This window comes from Pimephales promelas, chromosome 18, assembly GCF_988280905.1.
Source record: "Pimephales promelas chromosome 18, fPimPro1.hap1.1, whole genome shotgun sequence".
NCBI classification, from domain to species: Eukaryota; Metazoa; Chordata; class Actinopteri; order Cypriniformes; family Leuciscidae; genus Pimephales; species Pimephales promelas.
The window spans coordinates 30,783,671-30,808,247 of NC_142786.1; the positions used below are offsets into that span (position 1 = coordinate 30,783,671).

General features: G+C 37.2%; 1 protein-coding gene across 1 annotated transcript; it reads right to left on the reverse strand.

Annotated features, from left to right (window-relative positions):
- Window positions 1-316: 316 nt before the first annotated feature.
- On the reverse strand, window positions 317-23,467 carry col28a1a (collagen, type XXVIII, alpha 1a). Its single transcript, XM_039680755.2, has 34 exons — window positions 23,325-23,467; window positions 19,778-20,334; window positions 18,822-18,842; window positions 17,918-17,977; window positions 15,899-15,952; window positions 15,563-15,607; window positions 15,412-15,438; window positions 15,156-15,200; window positions 15,026-15,070; window positions 13,187-13,240; window positions 13,018-13,086; window positions 12,265-12,333; window positions 12,114-12,182; window positions 11,257-11,325; window positions 11,078-11,146; window positions 10,915-10,983; window positions 10,153-10,221; window positions 9,966-10,037; window positions 9,630-9,698; window positions 8,253-8,324; window positions 7,813-7,881; window positions 7,590-7,658; window positions 7,441-7,509; window positions 7,290-7,358; window positions 7,120-7,188; window positions 6,969-7,037; window positions 6,788-6,856; window positions 6,607-6,687; window positions 4,598-4,633; window positions 4,482-4,518; window positions 3,831-4,385; window positions 3,601-3,752; window positions 2,158-2,422; window positions 317-2,052 (listed from the first exon to the last, which is right to left on the reverse strand). The coding sequence occupies exons 1-34, from the start codon at window positions 23,443-23,445 to the stop codon at window positions 1,880-1,882; spliced, it is 3,507 nt and encodes a 1,168-aa protein (XP_039536689.2). The 5' UTR covers window positions 23,446-23,467; the 3' UTR covers window positions 317-1,879.
- Between the last annotated feature and the right edge of the window lie 1,110 nt (window positions 23,468-24,577).

Genomic DNA, 24,577 nt, shown 5'->3' on the forward strand with positions numbered 1-24,577 from the left:
ATACATGTTTATTTCACAGTAAGACCATTACACGTAAATAATGTTCTATTTATTGTTCTATAATACATATTAAAACAAGTTTTGCAAAGTTACAGACTTAGAACTTTATTGTCCACTCCAAAACATTAATAACATAAGCTTCGGAAACACAATGGTTCGCTTCATCACGGCCCGAACGTAAAAAATTCAAGTTGAGAATATTCGTTCAAATCTATTAAATGTAAAACAAGTTAATCCAAACTTTGGATGTCATTAATTATATCGGAAAGGACTTCTGGATGATAATTGTCTTTTATTATAAGTCATGCTCACTGCTAAGGAAATGTGAAAAATGATATATGGATAAACATCCTTGATTTTTAAATTCTGTTTAAAAATCTAACTAATATAATACAAGTACTTCCTGGTACATAGTATTAGTAATTGTGTGCAATACTTTTCTGTTGCATAATATATTGGTCTATAGTATCATCTTAGTGTATGTACATGCTTACTTACATTGCAAGACCATTAAAATAATCATGGATTTAGAGTGGCATACACTTGTAAAATGCAGTTAAATTTGACTTTATACAGTTTAATGAGGGTGGGTCACTTTAGCTTCTTAACATTAGCTTTGAAGTTAACATAATGTATTTTTTAATGCATATTTTATATTTTTCACAAAAATACTTTGCAGTTAAACAATAATTGGTGGACTCCGATATATCGGAAGTTCTTGTCTTTGGCCCCTCAGGAACTAGAATACAAAACTTTTCTTATCTTGGGTTCTTAAATCTTGCCATTTCATCCCAAATGCAAAATCTGGGTGTGGAAATTGACAACGGCTTGATATTTTATAGGCAAATTGCCTCTGTAGTGGGCTCTAGTTCATTTTATTTCTTTTAATCTTCGCTCTCTCTTTCTCTAAAATTAAAACCTTTCTTTCTAACGCCTTTATTACATCTGGGCTGGATTACAGCAACTCTATATTATGGTGTTCCAAAGACTCAAATTTCCCATCTGCAAGTTGTTCAAAATGCAGCAGCTAGATTCCTGAAGGGATGTAAAACATCTGATCATGTTACACCCCTTCTGAGATCTCTACATCGGTTACCTGTTCAGTATAGAATTGAACATAAAATTGTATTAATGGTCTACAAATCTTTAAATAGTCTTGCACCATCTTATTTGATGGACTTCCTTCACCCGTACACTCCTAAGCGAGGACTTAGATCGGGAAAAAAACCTCCTTCACATTTCCCGCTTGAAAAAAATGGGAAATAGAGCTCCACTCTGTGGAATAATCTGCCCTCAAAACTCTCAGCTTTCTATCCTGTTTTTAATGTTTCTTAGTGATTATTGATTGTAGCCTATATCTATTGCACAGCACAATTTGGTCGGCCAGCGGCCGGTACTAAATATGCTTTAGAAATGAACTGAACTTGAATTTGACTCCCTGCTGCATTGCCCGGTGATGACCACATATGACCCCAAATGATGTATATAAGCATATTTCACAATTTTTCGAAAACAAAGGGGAATAGTACCATCTCCTCTTTTTGACCACTTTGTGGAAATTCACTAGTAAGTTGACGGAAATCACAATTAACAAAAAATATTTACAATGCTGTATTTTTAAGGATGCAACATACAGAAAAAGATTATTTAAAATGGAGAAATTAGTGATACTTTCAGTGCGACTAGGAAGAATATACATGTTATTCTCATAAAGTCTAGTAAACAATAATTAAAGTAGTGTTGGTCCAAAATCGGATCTACAGTCAGTTTAGGATTCCTTACTGTTCTCATAAAAGACATGTACTACAATGAAAATGCATAGTGCCTGACTGCAAAGTTGTCTACTGAACGAAGCCCTGTGCTTTATTGTGAAGGTGTGTTATGTCTGCACACAAGCGCTTATACAAATGTCTTCTGTCACAAAGCGGTTGCTGTTGCCTTGGCAACCACCATACCAGAATTGTGCGCACGAGTTGGCCTCCGGGTCATAGTACCACATCACCCTGTACTCTCTACATGGCCCAGGGTCCAATCCCTGCCTACAGTCTACATCTGAAAAACAACAACATAGATCTGAAGTACTTGAACAAAACCTAAATTTAAATGTGAATGCTCAAGAAGTGATCCGGGATGATGGATAATTGCCAGTGCAGTTACCTTTCATGACGGCATCAGGCTGAGGGGGCAGTGCAGGTAGATTTCGTGGAGGAGGGCTGATTTCTGGAACATGCCGCCAGTTTATGGGCGTCTGGGGTCCTACTACTGAGATGGAGGACTGGTGTCCCATCTTATCTGCAGCTGGGGCCTCTGTCGCCTTAGGGCCCTCATTGACAGATTCGTCAAAGGTATTCCAGTTTGTGTCATAATATTCATCTGGTTGTTCAGGAGAAAGGGTGGTCTCAAACTCTGTTGGAAGTTCAGCCTGTGATAAAGAAAACATTTCAGACTGTATGGCATTGTGGCAGTGCACACAGAAGCTCTTTCCAGCAAAATATCACCTTCAGTTGGTGTTTGCATTATGATTATCAATCATTTAATGTGCTACTTTTTCTCCATATCAATGTTTTTGTCATTTCTGTTCAAATTTTGTGATATTATTAACAGTATTTTGTGTCCAGATCTATTACTTTATTCAGAAATGCATGTAAATTTAATGACCTTTAATAAATTACTTTAGTGATGAGCAGGGATTCAAAGCTACACTGTGTAACTCTTTTAGTTTATTCTTCTTAGCTAAAAACACTTAGTTCTTTATGTGTAAAAATATATGTGCTCATTAATGTATATTTACTTCGTTCAAGTAATAAAGTATTCTCGTGAGTGTATAATATGCCATTGAAAACACATACGGGTAAACGGTCGCCATGTTGCCCCTCCATCTTTAAAAGTAAATTAGCCAAAGAGGGACATACCCGTTAATTAAAGCTTCGCCTTTCGCGTTTACGTTTGAGTTAACACTCATGGACGAGGTCGAACTGGAAGCCATGTTAATCTTGGACTACATTGGCCACCGTAGGAGTTAAAACGAAATTGGAATTGAGAGGAACAGAAACTAATATTCACTGGATGGTCATATACCTTTTCACCACTAGATGGGGGTAAAAATCACACAGTGTAGCTTTAATTTCTTAATATTTATAACTGATTAGATATTTGAGAAAAAGTTGTTCCTTTTTTATTTTAGAAAATCTATTTAAAAATGTTTTTGAAAATAATGATTAGGTGTAAGGAATATATGTTATTACTTTTTTACTTGATGGTTACATCACAAAATCAATGTGACCTTTTAAAAAAGTACACATTTTAAGTGAATTTTTATCGCCATGGATATAGAAGTTGACTTAATTCATGGCCACGTTTGATTAATTAATTAATTCCCTCATCTTAGGGAAATCGTGGCCATGATTTACCTAAAATATGGGCGCGAATCTTGAATTTGTGCTCACAACATCTTGTTTTTTTCCCCTCCACATCATGCGCGTCGCTCTGCCATTTTAATTTGACTGAAAAGCTTAATATTTCTCTTTGAAAAACATTTTTATCTGTCTAGCGTCTTCTTTTTAATGTATAACGGTGTTTTTCTGTAGTATGCAAAATGACCTCTTTGCCTACTGTGATGAAATAATCACTGGTGGAAGCTTCAGTTCCATCTGGAAGTGGATCAGGCCCAAATGGAAGGAGCGTTTTGCCGTTTGGGCTGAGGAGTCCGTCATCACGCTCGCAGATCTGATTTAGCAGTTTAATCTCCAGTGCTGAAAAAATCGCAAAACGTTAGCATAGAAATATTTAGCCGAGTGCACCATATTTAAAAGAAATACAGGAGTACGTACTGTGCAGTCTCATGAAGTCATCGATTAAGTAGACATGCTCTTCATCAGGATCAGATGCCAAAATGTTCATCTCCTGCTTAAACTCTGCATACTGGGACTCACTTCTGTTCATCATACCAATCACGAGGATTTCAATCCCAGCATTGTGAGCCTCTTCTGCTGCGTCTTTCAGCCTCACCGCATCGCGCTTGTCGGCCTGACCATCCGTCAACACGACTGCAACCTTTCTAACGCCGGGCCGAGCCGCTTGAAAGAGCTGAGTGGCCCGGTGGACGGCGCTGCCCGTGAAGGTGCCCTCGCCCAGGTACAGCATCCTGCGCACGGCAGTTTTGATGCCAGCCTGGTCAGACAGCTGTTGTAGACTCGCCACCACCACGTCAACACGACTGTACTGCACCACCCCAACACGCGTAGCTTCTCGGCTCACGGACACGCGATCGATCAGAACGTTCACAAAGTCCTTCATGACCTCAAAGTTCTCCGGACCGACACTCTCTGAGCTGTCGATGATAAAGACCAGCTCCAGAGGACTCGTCCGGCATTTAACACCACATCCTGAGAGAAAACGCAAAAAGAGTAAGCCTCCACCAAACACAGATTAAACAACTTCTATATAGTTTTGCAGTTTGAGTGGTAGGGATGGTTTTATACCACATATTTCCTGGATTATTCTGATAACCTCTTCTCTCTGCGGGGTGAAGTTCAATGTACGTTATTTATTGTGAGAATCTGATGAGAAAGTGTTTATGAAAAATGTTTTGACTCACAGATAGGCCAGGATCTCCCTTCTCTCCTGGTTTTCCCTGCACAATTTAAGTTGAATTTTATTAGTAACAGGGTAATGTATGTATATTCTACATTATCTTGAAGCATCTGCTTTAGGTAAATAGGAACTGAATTAAAGGTGGGCTACAATGTTGAGGTTACATTAGAGTTAATGTCCGGTCACGTTTAAAGTTGTTTGGTGAATTTTAACAGACTTGCATGAATTGCATGTGATGGTAAAATAATTCACCGTACAAATTCGGCAACGGATTCTTCAAGCAGATTCGCAACAAAAAGCTTGGTTTTGGAAGTGACATTTGTGTGAGAAGTGCTTCATTCATCGCTACAATATGGATTTTTTTTGTTAATGTGACTGCACTTGAATAATGATAGTCATGATAGTGAATAACTAACCCTCAGGTGCTCTTTGTTTCAAAGTCACACTTGTTATCTTCTAAAACACCTAAAAATTAAATTTCCTCCATCCCAGTAAAACCAATGCAATTTATTTTTGTTCTATAATATTTATTCTTTGTAATTTAGTATTTTGAGACAATTTGATTGAATTTATTAATATTTATGCAATATTTATGGTCTATTTTGCCATGGAAAAAAATATCTATATATTTTTATATGTATATTATTTTTTCAAAAAAATTATTAATGCAGTATTTTAGTTTAATATAGAGTCTAGGCCTTCAGAAAAAAAATATTTTTTTTGAAGAAAATTAGCACCATCTGGTGACAGTATAGAGAAAAAGCGTAGAATTATGGTGTAACCACTAGATGGCATGTACAGCTCTCTATGTGAATTCCCCAGATGTTTATGAACACTTTTTTTTTTTTTTGGTGGATTTGAATATATAGTTGAAACAATTTCAAAAACGATTTTTTATTAAAAAATGTAAATAAAATTAAATAAATAAATAAAAATTTGTGAATTTTTGTGTTTTTGTCAATTTCCCATTCATTTCCTATGGGGTCATTTTTGACCAAAGACCAAGTGTGACTATTTTTTTTACGACCACTTAGCATGCTTGGATCATGACCTCAATTTTTTTTGTATTCACATACATAATGCCATAAAAGTCACCAAGTTTCATAACATTCCGATGAAGCCGTGATTTTTAGAAATTCAAAACAGAAAATCTTTCGGTCAGAATTGACCGAAGAGCACCTGAGGGCTAACAGATTGTGAATAACAAACTGTGTTTATAACTTGATCAGTGGTTTTTCTACTTGTAATGCCTCCAGGACTAGAATTGAAATTTTGAAACCGTGTTGTAGAACTCGACTATACTCTGTCTTGAGTCTTTATGGTCATGTTATGGACTTGGGAGCATTTGGACTTGGTCTTGACTCGAGCCCCCAAGTCCAGTCTTGAATACTACAACACTATAGATATGTTTTGTGGTCTTTGGTCTCAACCTCGACTCTGACTCAACATTCACCGGTTTCAGTCTGGACTTATGGCGCTTTTCCACTGCATGGTACAGTACGGCTCGGTAGGGGACGCTTTGGCGCTTTTCCACTGCATGGTACGGTATGGTATGGCTCGCTTCAGCTCGCTTTAACTGGTACCTGGTCTGTTGAAGTTCCATGCGTACCGTACTGTTACTAAAATGTGACGTAAAACACTGCAGATCACTGATTGGTCAGACAGAATCGTCACTACCAGCGTCATTGTATTTGCGACCAATAGACATCAACACAAGAAACCAAACCCGATAGACTTAAATAGCCAGTAGCAGCCACCACTGTTATCGATCAGTCTATAATCCCACCCACTTTAAAGCGGTACTAACTGCAGTGGAAAAGCAACCGAGCTAAAGCGAACCGAGCCGAGCCGTACCACGCAGTGGAAAAGCGAAGCGAGCCGAACCATACTGAGCCGTATCGAGTCGTACCAACAGTGGAAAAGCGCCATTAGACTCAAATTAGCTGGTCTCAACTACAAGGCTGCCTAGTAAACCATGAAATGAGTCTCTGCTAACTGATAACTGGATATTACCTTGGTTCCTGATTGTCCAGGTACTCCATGTTCTCCTCTCTCTCCTTTTCTCCCACGCTCACCCACTAGGCCTCTGTCACCCTAAAACCATCAGACTTTGTTACATTGTCCTTTGAACAGTATTATATTATTAACCATCCTGACATATAACACAATCAGTCAGTGTTTGCCTTTCTAGTACCTTCTCTCCTGGCAGGCCATCACCTGGAGGCCCTCTTGGACCAGGGGGCCCTTGAAACCCAGGGTTTCCCTGTGATGGCAACATTTTTATTTAGAGTTCTCAGCTTTGTATGATAGTTATGTTTTGCTTTAAGTCCGTCCTAGTTGATAGAGCTACCGTTTAATGAGCCTTGGAGCCTTACCTTGGGACCCTGAATTCCCTCTCCTACAGGGCCTGGAAGACCTGGAGCACCAGGCTGTCCAACTGCACCCTATACAAATCTCATAAGAGTTAATCAACATAAAATGTGCATTGGCTGTACGTACAGTATGTTCTAAGTAGTGATATTGAACCTTTGGTCCTATCAGTCCAATTCCTGGGGGCCCTGAAGGGCCATTAGCTCCGGGTGAGCCCCTGTCTCCCTGTGAACATCATCAATTAAGCAAAAATGCTTACTTTGCTCACTTTCTGAAAGATAGAAAGTCAGCAATTGTTTATTTTAAAATTGGATAATGACCAATACCTTTGGGCCAGGAATTCCTTGTCCTTCAGGTCCAAATTCACCTGGCAGTCCAGGCAACCCTGGAAAGCCCTGAGAATATATCACATGTATAGATATTACTGCTTTTGTTTTCTGCGTTGTTCGTATCACGTCTTTCGTCTCCTTAACGCACCCGTGGTCCGGGGTAACCCTCCCCCTTCATTCCTAGTGGCCCCGCTGGTCCTGGACTTCCTCTGTCACCCTAAAACATGTCAATGTAGATTTTATTAGAATAAAAAAAAACTCCTATTAAACTATGTAATATGTGTTTGTGTTTAAAACCTTAGGGCCTGTAGTCCCAACACCAGGCTCTCCCACAGGACCGGAGGGGCCTGCAGGTCCTGGCTCACCCTAACAATACACATGCAACCAACATAGATAAGAATGATCAAAATAAAAAGCTATATTCACTAGCCTTATTCACCTTTAGTACAAACAGGATATTACTTCTTTTTACAATTTGTGTGAATAGCATCTCTATTTGCACTTTGTGAGACATTCGTACCTTTGAACCAGGCAATCCTCGACCCGGAGGTCCAGGTAACCCCATCATACCTAAACTCCCTGGTTCTCCCTATAAATTAAGGGAAATATTTTATCAATACCGATCATTTTTAAAAATAATATATTGAATCCAGCATGTCCTAAATAAGAGTTATTGCTTTGTGCCTATTTCCAACAACTTTTTAGTGACAGTCCAGGAAATGCAATGTATATTATTGGTTTATGGGTTTATGGATGAATATTCTCACAACCCAAGGCCGACTGTTAAATTATTGGTTATGAGCAACAATAAAAGTGTACAACTAAACTCTAAAGACCTTTTATGAACTCCTTAAAAGACATCTGATCATGAAATATGACATTCCAGACCTTGAAACATAACCTGGACATTAACCTCCACATTGCAAAATTAAATGTAAAGGTTAAATGTGTCCCGCCCACCTTGGCCCCTGGGGGTCCCGGCGCTCCAGAGCTTCCCGGGAGACCCCGAGATCCTCTGTCACCTCTGTCACCCTGTGGAGAGATTCATAAGATATTAAAATGGCATATTTTTCAGGAAAATGAAGGCTATTTTTAGGACTACGCATGCGACAGCATATTTTAAAACAGTTACTTTTGAGTTTTTTTGTAATTCTCATTTTTCAAGGTTGATGTTAAGAAAATATACAACATACGATAATATTACAACATTACATTTTTATTAGGGCTGTCAAACGATTAATCGCGATTAATCACATCCAAAATAACTGTGTATAATTATTTTGTATATGTATTTAAATACACAAATACAAATATGATTTACATATAAAATCTTCATATTTACATTTAATATAAATTATATATAAATCTATATATACATGAAAATATTTCTTAAATATATACAAGCATGTGTGTGTATTTATATATATATAATAATTATACACAGTGCACCCACATATATTATGTAAACACAAACTTTTATTTTGGATGCGATTAATCATTTGACAGCCCTAATTATTATGTTTTGTTTTGTTTTTTTAATTATGCTCACAAATATTATTTGATCCAAAATACAAAATAAAATTTAAAATAACATACATATTTTAGAATGTATTTGCTGCTCCAGAAACATTTGTTATAATAGGCCTAATCAATATCGAAAACAATTGTGCAGTTTAATAGTTTTGAGGAAACTGTGATACGTTTTAATTTTCATGATTCTTTGAAGAATAGAAGGGTCAAAAGAGCAGCATTACTTTGAAACAAAACTATTTTGTAGCTTTATAAATGTGTTTACTCTCACTTTCGATCTATTGAATACATCTCTTCTGAACAAAAGTATTAATTTCGGTAACACTTTATTTTACTGTAGTAAACAGTATATTAATCATAATTACACACAACTAACCTTAAACCAAACCTTAATTCTAGCCCTTATAGTGTAAGTACATGTTATTAATTCATATGATTTAGTTCATAAATGTGTAGTTACGTTGTAACAGGGACACCTTAAAATAGTGTGACACAAAGGCAAAACCTTTCTGACCCCAAACTTGCGTTACTTTCTTTTGATAACAATGTGATACAACCTGGACTTGGCTGGTTTTATGAGATTCATCTGTGACATATCTTTCCACCATTTGAAATGGCTACAACCTGTGTGAGACTACTTTATCGTTCGCAGAGAACGAGAAAATATGAGAAAGAGAAAATATATTACATTGCTTCCCAAAAGGGCAAATATTAACTCCTCGACTCACTGAATGTATAACTCGCTGTTTAACCATGAGAGATGCTTTTCAACTAACTTAATCCGTATAGTAAGATACGTCATTGTACCTTCTCACCGGGAATTCCTTTCCCAGGTAAGCCCTCTGGACCTCGTGCACCAGTCAAACCCATCTCACCCTAACATAATAAAGAAAAGACAGAAATGCCCGGGTGAGGAAACAATATAGGAAAGCAATGCATGACTGCATTATTGAAGCTTTCCTGTAGTCAAAAAATAAGACTGTGTTACAGTCACAGTGGCCCCAGAAATGTGTAGACATTTAAGGCACACCTTAAAACTTATGACTTAGTTTATATGACATTCATTAATTGTTAAGGGTAGCTTAAGTGACGGTCCATTGGTTAATATAGTAACCATATTACAAGAAAGTTGTTTCACTGTACCTTTGGACCCACGGAGCCATCTTCACCTGGGATGCCGGGAATGCCAGGTGCTCCATCTGGTCCTGGTTCACCCTTAATTCATGAAACAACGATATCACTATTACATAAAACATAGAGTATATTAAATATGTGGTCGTATAGATAATATTTGATTCGGTTTGTGAGGGGACATTAAAATCGGACATACTTTTGGTCCTGGTTCTCCTATTCCTCTCTCACCTTGTGGCCCAGATTCCCCTGGAAAGCCTTGATCTCCCTGGGAACATTTATACAATCACAAACACTGATAGTGGAATAATTCATCCCAAATTGCAGTATTATTTATATATTGTTTTATTTGAATATTATTTATTTTATTTCTATATAGCTTTAATAAATACTCATTTCAGTTTCAGCCATTTTAGCTTTTACAGTGACATTATTTACAACACATTTACAGTATTTCACTTAGTTGCCAAAGCGACATTTAGAACTTCCAATTTTTGTTTTTATATCTAATATTTATTGTGTTTTATTTCATATTTATTTGACAATTATTTTTATTAGTTTTATTTAACAATAAATACACTGATTTGAAACCATATGATGGTGAATTTCTATCCCTTTAAGAGTCTTTATGCATTATTTATGACCATAGAAATATAAAAATGTCTTGCATTCAAAAACCGCGCACATGCATTGGGTTTCCATGTTTTGTGCGGACTTTCCATAGACATAATGATTTTATACTGTACAAACTGTATATTCTATCCCTAAACCTTCGCATCACAGAAAACGCTCTGAAAATAACTTTTGAAATGACCTTCAAAAAACGCTATTCTTCTATATGATTTAGAAGCTATTTTCCTAATGGGGACCAAAAAAAATACCTCATACGGACATTTTGTCCCCATAATGTAGGGTTTACATGAACTAACCATACACACACACACAGACACACTGCCTGCACCTTAGGGCCCACCATGCCCACTCCAGTGGGGCCTCTTGGTCCAGGGGGTCCAATGGGTCCCAGGTCTCCCTGCAGCCAGAGATGCCACATGTTCAAATTAAATGCTGTACTGTGACTTGCTATCAAACAATGTAAGCAACATATGGATAGATAAGAACTTTACCTTTTCACCCTGGATCCCTTCTCCTGGAAATCCCATCAGTCCTGGTAAACCCAGTTCCCCTGTGTTACCCTACAGAAGAGAAAAATAAGTACTTAGAGCAGTGTCTATTGTTGGATCTGATTACGCTCCACGACAGCATATACAATGTATTAATATATTTTTTTGATAATGTATTATACCTTATCACCCTTGATGCTAAACCCAGGAGGTCCACGTACACCTTTAGGACCCTCAAAACCCCGGTCACCCTGAAAGCATCATTACATTATTCAGTACATAATTAGATGTCAATCAAGTCGCGCACTTTAGCATACTAGTATTTTTACATAGCAAAAGAAATTATACACTGGGATGTACCCGAGTGTGTCAATGTATGTAATGTTTTCACACACTTAATTACATGTTATTTTAAAATTAAATGAAAGTGAATTATAGTTTAGTTTTTTTGACCCACTTAAGTATGACTTAGATACATCTTTAAATGTAATTTCATATTTATTTCCATTGAAATATGGTTAAAGTGTACTGACAATCTAACTAAATATGCTAAAATATTATGGTAAAATAAAATATTTAAATATATTTTCAATTACACACTTATGTTTAGTACATACTTTAAATGCAAGTATATATGAAGTTGCAATTTAGTCTGAACTTTTAATGAAAGTTTAAATTAACTATGAAAAAAAATGTGAAAATGAAATATCGAAAACCAAACTAAACTTATCAAAATTCTTCTCATGCGCTTTAATATGTAAATCAAAACAAGTGCATTTCTTTAAAGCACGAAAAAGATTATTAAAACAGGATTAAAATGTACTTTTAATTGTACTGTAATTTACTTTTTAATCCATTTTTAAAAAGTGCACTTAAATATTTAAAGAAACAGTCATTAAAGTGTACACTTAAGGCAGTTTTTTTTTATAAATGTAATTTTAAGATGTAAATTACACTTCAAGTGCACATTAAAAACAATTAAGCACACTTATTTTTCACAAGGGGCAGGCAGAAGGACGTTTGCATTGTTAACTCTTGCCTTTGGCCCTGGTAAACCTTCTCCTGGAAACCCTTGGTTGCCTTGAACTCCTTGAGGTCCTGGTTGGCCCTAAACAGATATTAAATATCAGTACATTACACATTATACTATACATACCCAGTGGATAAGATGCCCGAATCACTTCACTTACAGGCATTCCCGGCTCCCCTATCCCAACAGGCCCGATGGGCCCAGGTCTGCCTTGGCTACCTTTCTCCCCCTTACAAAACACAGAGTTTACATGGATATGATATCATTCTAATTATAATAAAAACTGCATACTGATGCACTACTGTTCAAAAGTTTGGGGTCCATATAAATTTTTTTAATGTTAAAGTCTCTTATGCTCACCATAGCTGTACAGTAAAAACAGTATTGGGTATTACAATATTGTAAAATATTACTAAAATTTAAAATAACAAAGGTGCGTGTGTGTAATATATTTCTGTGATGCAAAGCTGAATTTTCAGCATCATTTCAGTTTTGCTGCTAAAGACATTTCTTATTATTATCAAGCGGTCAGTTGTGCTGCTTAATTCTGTGGAAACCATGATACGTTTTTTTTCAGGATTCTTTGACTAATAGAAATTTCAAAGAATAGAATTTATTTGAAATTTTAAATTTATGTGACCACGTAAAAGTCTTTGTTGTCACATTTGATCAAATTAATGTATCCTTGCTGAAATACAAATAAAAATATTAAAAGAAAAAAGTACTGAACAAGAGAAACAGTTCTGTGGTGTGACAATTGTCTTGTTATCTCAATTATTCATAATATACATACACTGCATGACAAATATAAATAAAAATGTAGCATGTCACTACAGACCACTGCTTGAAATGTTGTGTAACCATATATTAAAACTTGAAAATCAAAACTAATGAACTAATCTAAAGCCATTACCTTTGCACCAGGAAACCCGACCCCTGGGTCCCCTGGTTGTCCGGTGGGTCCGCTAGGTCCTCTCTCACCCTGGGAAAGATGTCACTGTCATTCCATGATCCATATCATTTTCATGATGTTTCCATTCATAATATCACATCATAATGATGAGATCATGCATTATCCTTACTTTGGATCCGACAGGGCCCTCAGGGCCAGAATCACCAGGGTTGCCGATCAGTCCCTGAAACAGGTAGACATTTATTTATTAGTCTATTATATCTTTTACTTCACACTAATCACATCTATGATCTATGAGTTAGGGTGTCTATTTAAATATTGAAGGACTTTTACAGTGTACTGGACCGCTACCAAGCTATGCCATCAGTTATAATGTGTTTAAACTGGACTCAAGACAGCCAGACACACCAGAGAATAGACCGTGTGGGAAACTGAAGCTCTCTAAATCTGAATCGGGTCAAAAAAAATGAGGCTACTGTCATCAAACCAAAACCACAAGGACAGAGATTGAAGTAGGGGGGCAGGAGATAGTACCCCCTGTCCCCATGCTAATCCAGAGGAACAAAGAAACCTGTCAGAGAGGAACAATGGCGTGTAGGCCTGGATTCACTTCTTTAGCTGTGTTACATTGGTGTAAGAACAGCACTTAATCCCTCAATCACATTCCATAAGTGCAGGGAGACAGGAGAGGATATCTGACTGTGTGAGCCGGATCATTTCCTCATGAGCTTGGGAGGTATGTTACTCTCCATTCATTACTGTAATTAAATTAAATAATCAATATTTTATTATCTATTTGAATAATAATTCAATTAAAACAAAAACAGCGTATACTAATCAAAGAAAAATATGGTAACATTTGATTCATTTATGCCGTCTATTTATGCATTTATTTCTTTATTAAAATATTTGATAAAATAGCAAATAGTACCTTTTTTGCATTAGGCACCGTATAATGACTTTTTATAAAAAATAATGTAAAATGCAACAAATTAATAATATCAGGGTAAATCCATGCACATATATAGTTTGGCATCGGTAAGATTTAACAATTTTAAAAGAAGTCTCTCCAAGGGATCAAATACAGTGGAAAAAACAGGAATATTGTGAAATATTATTACAATTTTCTGTTTGAATATTGTCACAGTCTTCTTCTGCACCTCTCAGTCCTCGTCTGCACTACACTTCCCAGAATCCTTGTCTCCACAACCTGTTCTTCATCATCATCCGTGTTAATTTGCATCTGTTCTTTTCAGTTATTCTTGGTCGGTTATTGTCTGTACAATCTACCAGTTTGCTTTCCTTTACCTGTTTTGAAGCTCAGAAAATATTTGTATTGGAGGTTTTGACTCAGCTTTTTCTTCAACCTGCACCACAACCGTGACAAATATATTTTAAAATGTTCTTTATTTCTGTGATGTCAAAGCATTAATCCAATATTCAGTGTCACATGCTCATTCAGAAATCATTGTAATATTCTAATTCACTACTCAAGAAACATATATTATCAATGTTAAACCGTTGTGCGAATTTATTTCAGGATTATTTGATTTATAGAATGTTTAAAAGAGTGGCATTTATCTGAAATATAAAGCGTTTTTTAACATTATACAGTACCATTCAAAAGTTTAGGGTTAGTTAAAATGATTCATTTTAAGGAATTAATACTTTTATTCAGCAAGGATGCATTAAATTGATATAAAAAAGGTATAAATAGCTTTCTATTTCAGCTGTTTTTATTCATCAAAGCTGTTTTCAACATTGATAATAATAATAAATATTTCGTGAGCAACTGAAGATTGGAGTAATGATGCTAAGAATTCACCTTTGCCATCACAGGAATAAATCACATTTAAAAAAATTTTTTAAATAGAAAACAGTAATACAGTATTTTTGATCAAATAAACGCAGCCTTGGTGAACATAAGAGACTTATTTAAAAAAAAAAGTTTTTTAAATCTTACAAATCCCAACATTTTTAACACTATAAAGCGGATAAAAAAGGCAACCTGATCTCCTCTTTGTCCACGTGGTCCAGGAGGTCCGTCCTGGCCCTGTGGGAATGAAGAACAGCAGGATCATCATGACAGACTGTAGGGCGCAGACCACAGATCAAGATAATAATTTACTAAAACGTACTTGATCTCCTTTAACCCCCGGGGTGCCACATTCTCCTTTCCCTCCCTATACGGAGAGAGAGTGAACGTTAATTTCATTGTCCCATTTCTAATATCATATATAGCGCTTCATCCTCAGGCATGACGTAGTCTCCTGAATCTGTTTTAAAAGCATCAGTCAGGATTAAACAGCTTTCGTAATTTACTGACAAGCAGAATATCTTTAAGTTGTACAGTAAAATGACTAAATACACTGTCATTAATTCAAATATACTAGCCTTTTCTCCTCTTGGTCCTGGTCTTCCCTGTAACAAAAGAAGAGACTTGATCGCTCAGACCAACCAATGAACATGCAAACATGCAAAACAAATATACATACTAATATAATAATAATAATAATAAAGAAATATATATGTTGGGATATAGTACCCTTATACCCTCTAATCCTGGACGTCCATTTAAACCTCCTTCTCCCTATGAATAAAAAAACAAAAAACAACCTAAAATCACATTTGAGAACAATTCAAGTTCTAAGGGAAATACAAGTGGTTTTTGCCTGTGCACAACTCGCTTCCACAGTTCTAGTGTGTAGTGGGTGGTTGCCAGGTTCAAAACACCCCATACTTGATTCTGGTCTGTACATACATGTCAGCTCTATCTTTTAATGTAATAAATTATAAATACAATTTTCCAATCAAAAATCACAACTCTGTTCATCCTAGGAAACAAAAAATAACACAGAATTTGTATTAAAGTTAGACTTACCCTAGATCCTTTAGGACCAGGAGGCCCATCAACTCCTGGATCTCCTGGTTTCCCCTAATATTTACAAGAAGTTATAGAATGAGGAGGCAAAATATCTTCAAACATACATTTTAAATAGCATGGTTGGATACAATTTGCTTTGTGTAATTGAACAATATGGTTCGCATATCGTGCTTAAAAACACGCAGAAAACGCTAGGCGCGCCGCGTTCTCCTTTTTCCAAAGCGCTAGGGCGGTTGCGCTCCGGTGACGTCTGTCGTTGCTGTGGTTGGTTCTTGTCACGTGACCTACGGTGGTCATTCTGAAAATTTGAGATTAATCCAATTTCAAAATCCATTTTTTCTTTTGAACGACCCCGATGCAGCCGAAATCTGATTAGGTTACTTTTGGACAACTGGGCCTTGGTCGTGATCCTGACCCTCCTGTGAAGCGTACACACATTTAAAAGCACACAGGGGTCCTCTTGAATGCTCCAGCACCTGCTACACTTGCAGTGTGGGAAACGCTTCCTACGCTTTCACATACCGCCTCTCTGATCGTCCTGAATCCACCTGCTCTGCTCTGGCTGTAAACCAGGGCTTTCAGACTCAGAGCGATGGGGTTAACCGCTTCACATTGTTAGATCAAACACAGCTCAGAGAGAGGATTACTGCCGTTTAACTATTCTTCCTCAAACAATTCCAACTATGTTTGTTCATATGCACGGATCAGGCCAGGATCTACTGTTGTGTTTGAAACTGTCTTCAACATCAGACGTCTGAGGTCTCAGAGTATTCAGAGACTGATTAGACAAAAAAAAATGTGAAGAGACTGTGGAGAGAGATTTTTTTTTTTAATTTACTTTTTTTAGTAATTTTGTTGTTTTTGTGATTTTTATTTTATTTTTTTTAAGTTTTAGTTTTGGTTATTTTAGTACTTCAAGTAAACTAAATGGAAATGAGAAATGCTGTTGTTGCTGAAACTGTCTGAAACAAATGTTCTGATGTTTTATTTTATTTCAGTTAAAATTTGCGGTATTTTATTTCAGTAACGTTGCACCTACTGTACAACTCTCATTATTAGTAGACTGGTAAGGTTAGGTTTAGAATAAGTTGACATGTAGTTGCTAGTGTCTGTTGGAGGACCATCACAATAAAGTGTTAGCAGATATTAAGCAGAGATGAGAGTTAGTTGACATGCAGCTGCGGTTACTGTACTTATAGTTAACACAATTTCCAAAAGAGACAAAATATCAAAATAAAGTGATACCTTTATTTCAAGAATCATTTTTTATGGTTTTAGTTTTAGTTAAATGTAATAACCCAGGCTGTACTGTTTAAAGGAGTAGTTCACTTTTAAAAAACTTTTGCTGCAAATTTACTCGTGTCATCCAAGATGTCCATGTCTTTCTTCAGTCGAAAAGAAATAAAGGTTTTTGATGAAAACATTCCAGCGTTTTTCTCCATATAATGCACTTAATTGGGAACCAAATGGTTCAAGGTCCAAAAGACGGTTTCAGTGCAAACTGCAAACTGTTCAAAGGTGCTTTTAACGATTTCAGACGATGAATACGGGTCTTATCAAGCGAAGCGATCGCTCATTTAAAAAAAAACAACAACAAAGTTTAAGTTTTTCATAACGTTCATGACTCTCCTATGATTTCGTTTAAAGCCCTTTGAACAGTTTGCAGTTTTTGCAAACTCTCTTTTGGAACTTGAACCGTTTGGTTCCCAATGAAATCCACTATATGGAGAAAATCCTGGAATGTTTTCATCAAAAACCTTAATTTCTTTTCGACTGAAGAAAGAATGACATGGACATCTCGGATGACATGGGGGTGAGTAAATTATCAGCCAAGTTTTTTTTTTTTTAAGTGAACTACTCCTTTAAAATAAGAGCCAATGACATATTAATCATGTTGGTACTTTTGTGATTATGAACATCTACAATTATTTCCTATTTTATCAATCTGCTGATAAAGCTGGATATGATATGATGAGAACTGACTGGGCTATCAAACTGGTTTAGATATGAACTCACTGGTTTTCCAGGAGGACCTCTCTCTCCTTTATCACACAGACACGATTTGGGCTGAGGACACTGTAACAGAGAAACAAGCCGTTAGAGATAAATGATACAGTCAGTATGCCATTGCCGTTTTATGTGGAATCACAGTGTTTACTACTTTTTACTTTATTTTATTTTTGTCATGTGTATGATTGTTGACACGGTGGCACAGAAATAATAAATTTAATGATCACAAAAGATACACGACAAAGGGCATATCCAAACAGGGAATATAACAAGGCTGATGATAATACGTTACTATACAAACAAACAAGGATTTTATCAGAAGCCTACAGGAAATCGAATCTAAACACAGCAGGAAAACTGAAACCAATGGAAACAAAACAGAATATAACAGTAAGAGTCCATAAAACCAAACATAACCATAACTATTTTATTTTATTTTAAATAGGCCATTTTATGACCTTTTACAAGGGTCCTGATTTTGCTGTCTCGAATAGGATTTCATGGTTGAATGTTAAAAAAAAAACATTATTTTTCACATATTTTACATTACTGCAACATCTCCCTTCCTAGTCTGTAAGTAAAGCTCAATTTAGTTTCTGTCTCTATGAAGCCCCTTCTTCGAACATGTTTCAGGAATTGCCTTATTTTGTGTGTGCTTGGGCGGTAACTATTAAAATTTAGGAAAATTTAGGCTATTTTAAATCGTGCTTTGTAGTTTTGCAGACATTTATAAATACTTTCATTTATCAACAACATTTATGCAATAAGTAGGATAATGTAGCCTACAGTTAGCTGGTCATTATAGTAAAATGACTGTTATCCATCACATCTCAGATCCAGTTTGAAAAAACAGAGAAACTGTTGAAAAACTTTGAGTATTTGAATATTTTTATGAGACGACTGTACTTACAACTGTGTTCGCAAGTTCACTCTGTAAAAGAGAAAACATTGAGAGTATTGAAGACTGATGCACAAAAGTATAAACCATTGACAGATACAGTACATACCATGATGGAATTGTGATATGAGTTTCCAAATGAGTGGTTAGGACCACTAAAGGTTTCTACTAGAGCCCGACCGATAAAGGATTTTGAAGGCTGATACAAATATTTTTGGGTTTTAAAATCCGATATTTTGATATATCGGCCGATTTTTTTTTTATTTTTTTTATTAAATATTGTTGGATTTCACACACGTGTAAAAGAAAAGCTAACTTTTCTGCACAAGATACGTTTGATACTTTTTCTCTATGTCTAAATGTTCATTCCTCGCAAGTATAACTTACATTTTACAATGCAGGGACTGTAACTAGAGATATGCTGGTTATAAATACAGTAATCATTACTTTATTTAGGCAGAAAAAGTTCATTGTGGTTTCCAAGCTCATTAATGTTAACGTTAGCGGTCTTCCACTGATGATAGTGGCATTAGCTAGCTTTGTGGTTAGTTTAATAATAAATAATTTAGCAATAGATAACATCATACTGCAAATTGTAAAACATACATTTTCAATATAACAGGCCAAGGAGAGATGATTGAAGCGTGTTTCGTCTGTTTTTATTTCATTTTTTAAATATTAATTTATCAGCCATTATGACTGCCGATACCGATATTTTGAAAAATGCCTAATATCGACCGATAATATCGTCCGGCCGATATATCGGTCTGGCTCTAATTTCTACTAATGTCTGAGAACATTATAGAAGACCAAAATGCGCTTAATGAATGTTACTGGAAGAATATTTGTTAATGCCTTGCCAGAATGCTGTCAGTCAAAGTTTTGAGTATATGTCCTGTTAGCTGGGTGGAAATGCATCCTAACTATATCTTATGCCTTCGAGGTGAAAACATACTCCAAACACTCACCAGTTCCCTGAAGAGCTTGTCATCTAGCTGTGGGTCAGTGAGGCTGAACAGGTGCTGCTGAGGTGGTGCGCTGGCGATGGACCTCAGTCTACCGTTGTCTCGCGTGGATCCCGACAGCCCGATGACAAACATACGGATGTTGTTGATCTTTGCATCTGTAGCCGCAGTCCCAGCGCTGGGGCTGCGCGGGTGGTCGATCCCATCCGTCAACAGAAGCATCGCTCTTAAGCTGCTGGCCGCTGTCTCTCGGACGAAGAGCTGAGTGGCGTTCGAGATGGCATAAGCTGAGAAGGTGCCTTGGCCGATGTAGGTCATAGCATCCACTCGGCTTTGGAACACATCTATGTCCTGCCAGTCCCGGAAGTTGTGCTCCACTAAGACGTTGCTGCTGTACTGCAGGACGGCGATTCTCACCCGCATATGCCAGCCGGGCACCTGCATCTGCATCAGCCTGGTGCTGAAGCGCAACACGAAATCCCTCTGCCTCTCAAACAGAAGTATTGTAGCTTTCTCTGAACTGTCCACCAAAAAGGCCAACTCCACCGGACAGAACAGAGCTGCATAAAAAAAAGAAACAACAGCTTTTTCTAATTTAATCACACAGTTCTCCTAACCAACTTTTAGTTTTGTAAAGCACGCCCAAAATGCACCAACACTTCCAAAACACTTCATGCATGTCTTGAATCAACTCATACTAGCAAGTAGTTTCCACCCAACAATCACACACACACACAAAACAACAACAACAACAATGACGCTTTGTTGCATTTCTCGGATCAAAACTAATTCTAAAAACATGTTCAACCTCCACATCATCTTGTCTCTGGTGCAAATGATAAAAGCAATTTGTCTAACAGTCTCATCCCAAGAAGTCATATAACTGACGTCTTTTGACCATACGTCAACATCCGCCTTTTTGGTTACATGACGATCCATGACGAAGCCAAGTTCACACTACAGGATTTTAAGCCCGATTTATGCCCGATTTGCAAATCGCTGAGCTCGCCGACAGGTCAGGGTGTTATCGCGTGCAAATCGCGGGGGATTAAGCCCCGTTCACACCGCCAGCGATTTTGTCGCTCTGTGTCGCTAGGCTCTGTACTGTGATGTCGCTTGTGGGCGTTCGTAGTGCTGTCGCTCTTGTGTTATTGGTAGACTGCACGTCTGGCCATATCTATACAAAAGACCATCACAAGTGATATATAATTTTAATTTGACTGGGAATAAATGACCTTTAAGGCTAAAAAGAAACCATGTGCTGTTGGGAGAGTGTTTTTATATCTCCACAGCTGTGTTCAGTGGATTAAATCATTACCAGATAAACGATCGATCAATGAACAAATTAAACTCACTCATACTGTCACAAATTATAAAAACGTCATTCGAATTTGACAAATAATCAATTTTCTTGTCCCTAATAGTCAATGTAATGCAGGGGAAATTGTAAAATGAACTGCAGCAGTGCTAACGTGCATCATATAATTACAACACTCGAACTATAACGTTAAATGTATGAATTAAACTCACGGTCGACAGTTTTTTTTCCATGCATCATTTTATTATCCATGTGGTTACAGTCAAATCATTTAAAACAGTGAAATCGTCCTCAAACTCTTTCTTTCTGTCTTGCCTGCACTGCATTCGAGACGGTGACGTGAGCTGAGCTCCACTGAAAGTCTTCTTTCCTATTGGTTGTCGCTCGCGAAAATCGCTTCTCATTTGCATAAAGTTGAAAATTCTCAACTTTTGTCGCTTGTCTCTTGTCGCTTGACACGCCCACATTCTGTCGCCAACGGTCACTGTCGCTCGTGTCGCCGGATGTCGCCAGCGCTCCATTGAAATGAATGGGATCTTGTCGCTTTGTCGCTGCGTGTCGCTGGCGGTGTGAACGGGGCTTATTAGCGAACGATGAACGCTTGCCAATCTGTTAGAATGAAAGAGCCAACAACCCAGCGAAAACGCTCGCAGACGCGTCGCCGAGCCCAGAAAAATATCTAGCCTGCTAGTAGATATCCAGGCCGTCGCGCGACTCAAACTCAGTGATGTCATGAGTACAGCCAATCATCGCAACGCATGGGTTGAGGACACCAAATCTTATTTTTTTCTTTTTTTTTTGTGCAATTTTTTCCTCAGAGCAGATCGTCGCGCAAAAAGTGTGCAGTAGTTCCTGTCTGACGTCCATATTCATGTGTTGTGTTCTCTTCTTCGCTCGGTATTGGCGCAAATATTTATTTATTTAATTGTTGGGTGTTTTTTTTGTGACAAAACGTGGTTTGTAGACGAGACAAAATCTTTGGGTGACAGAGTTGTTGTCAATTCGTTATTTATTTGATTATTTTCAGGATTTAGACCGTACCATAGTACTGAAACAGGCAGCTCTCATTGAGTCAGAAAATGATTTGCTCTTATCATCTGGTTGTACCTCTGTAGTGTTGTATAATAGTTCCTGGTAATTGCGGTGGAAACGCGGCTAATGCTTCACTACATTCGTGCAATTGATTATGTACAATTATCTGCTGTTTCCTATATTATCAGTTGTTCATGTCGATTAGATCATAGGGACTGGGTGACACTGAAACGACCAGGAGGCCAAGGTGGAGCAGCGGTGACGAGCAGCTGAGTTGAAGCCAGGGTGTTGACTGAGGAGTCCAATGGAGGATGAGGCGCAGTCGTTGGCCCTGAAGTCTGTGGTGGAGGCAGAGCGAATACTGACTAAGGTGGAGTCGGAGTGGCAAGGGAGCAAGAAACCTAGGTGGAGCTGACTGGTCGGTGGGCCGAGGGGAGTAACTGGCTCGGAGGCCTGAAGTGGAGCCAGGGGATCAGCACACCAAGGCTGTGGACCAGGAAGCCCAAGGCGGATCCAAGCAGCTTGGCAGAGCCACTGAAGAAGGAGTCAAGTGTCTGAAGGGAGCCAGAGGAGGAGGGAGTGGGAGGCTGAGCAGGACCAGTGATGACGAAGGACACTTGGAGCTGGGTCTAACCAGCAGCAACGAAGGAGATTTGGAGCTGGACAGGTCCAGCAGTGACAAAGGAGACTGGCAACTCGAAAGGAATAGGGGAGACCGTTATTTTGGACACCGACATAATCCAAGATCATCATACCATTTAGGAAGGTATGGGCTCAGATCACCCTCAGTAGCAGAAGTGGCATGGCTCCACTCCATACCCTCGAACTCCCCTTAAAACATTCTGAGATTGAATGTTAAGGCCCTTTAGGTGACTTCGAGATTTTATGTAATCTTTCTGTCTCCAAAAAATCACCAATTGCCTCCTGTGAAATGTCTCCTACTGTGACAGATGCCATTGCGCCTGTCCCCAAATGTTGACTGTTTGGGTAAAGAATGTAATAGGTAAAGAATGCATTTTGTGTCAAAGCAATAGAAAATGATCCACAGTTTAGCCCACATAGACTGCTGCTGTACTCACCATGTGAAGAGTTTTGAAAAAGTATTTTCAAAGTATTGAGAAATTGGTTCAAGCAATTGTAAAAACAACAACAACTGAAAAACGTTAGGTTTGATTAGACAGACAGACAGACCTTACTTACTTTTGACTTCATTTTGCATGACAGTGTTGTCAGGCTTCTGTCTGTTCTTTCTTCTGTTCTTGCCATTAGCACTACAGGACAGTATCAGCAGCAGGAGACACAACATCACAACACACCGCATCCTTCCTGTTTTTCACGCCGTCACACTGCAAATGAATCGTATTATACATTTCATATTCAGTTTTGAAAACATGTCTCTAAAAGAATGCATTCATGTTTGACATTCTAAGTACATCCTGACTGATCCTTAATAACAGCATTGCAGAAACATTGTAAAAACATTATATTAATACAATTGTGTTTTATATATTAATTAGGGCTGTGCAAAAATTAATTGCGATTAATCGCATCCTAAATAAAAGTTTGTTTACATAATATATTTGTGTGTGCTAATTATTTTGTATATATAAATACCTATGCATGCATGTATATTATTTAAGAATTATTTGCGCTTAAATTCTGTATATATAAATAAATACATAATCTATATTATATAAATATTTTATATATGAATAACACATTTTATTAAATATATACTTATGTATACAAAATAATTATATACAGCACACACAAATATATTATGTAAACACAGACTTTTATTTTGGATGCGATTAATCGCAATTAATTTTTGCACAGCCCTAATATTAATACAATTGTGGGCAACCAACACAGCATATCCATTAAGTAATAAATGCTAAAGTACCCGGTACTGTGTTAAAGTATTTATTTATTTATTTATTTTTTACCACAGTAACGTTTTTTTTAGGCAATGAGCAATCCTCATCTGTGGTAAAAATAAATAAATAAATAAATAAAAAATCCCTGTAATTAATTGCTTTAATAATTAATTTTATTAATAATCAATGTTTTTAATAAAACATTTTGTTTTGTTTTAATATTCAATGATTCTTTATTCCTGGGAAACATGTTTTAAAAGCCATCTTCACTCCAATTTGAATGCAGTTTACTGCAGTAATTAATAGAGTAATTAGATTTTAAGTCAAACAATTAAACTGATCATTACACTTAAGTATGAAACCAAAGTTCCGTGTCTGAAAATTGGAATCTTGACAATAGAAATTATGAGGGTCAGGAAGATCAATCCTATGAACCACCCTGAGGCAGTCATGCACGTGGCCTGTCTATTTTACCCCTGAGGGTGTTACAAAATCACTTCACTATGGTACGGGGTGACACAAGCATGACTATTCCTGTGAATTTTACTGAGGAAACATTACATTTTTATGATGCCG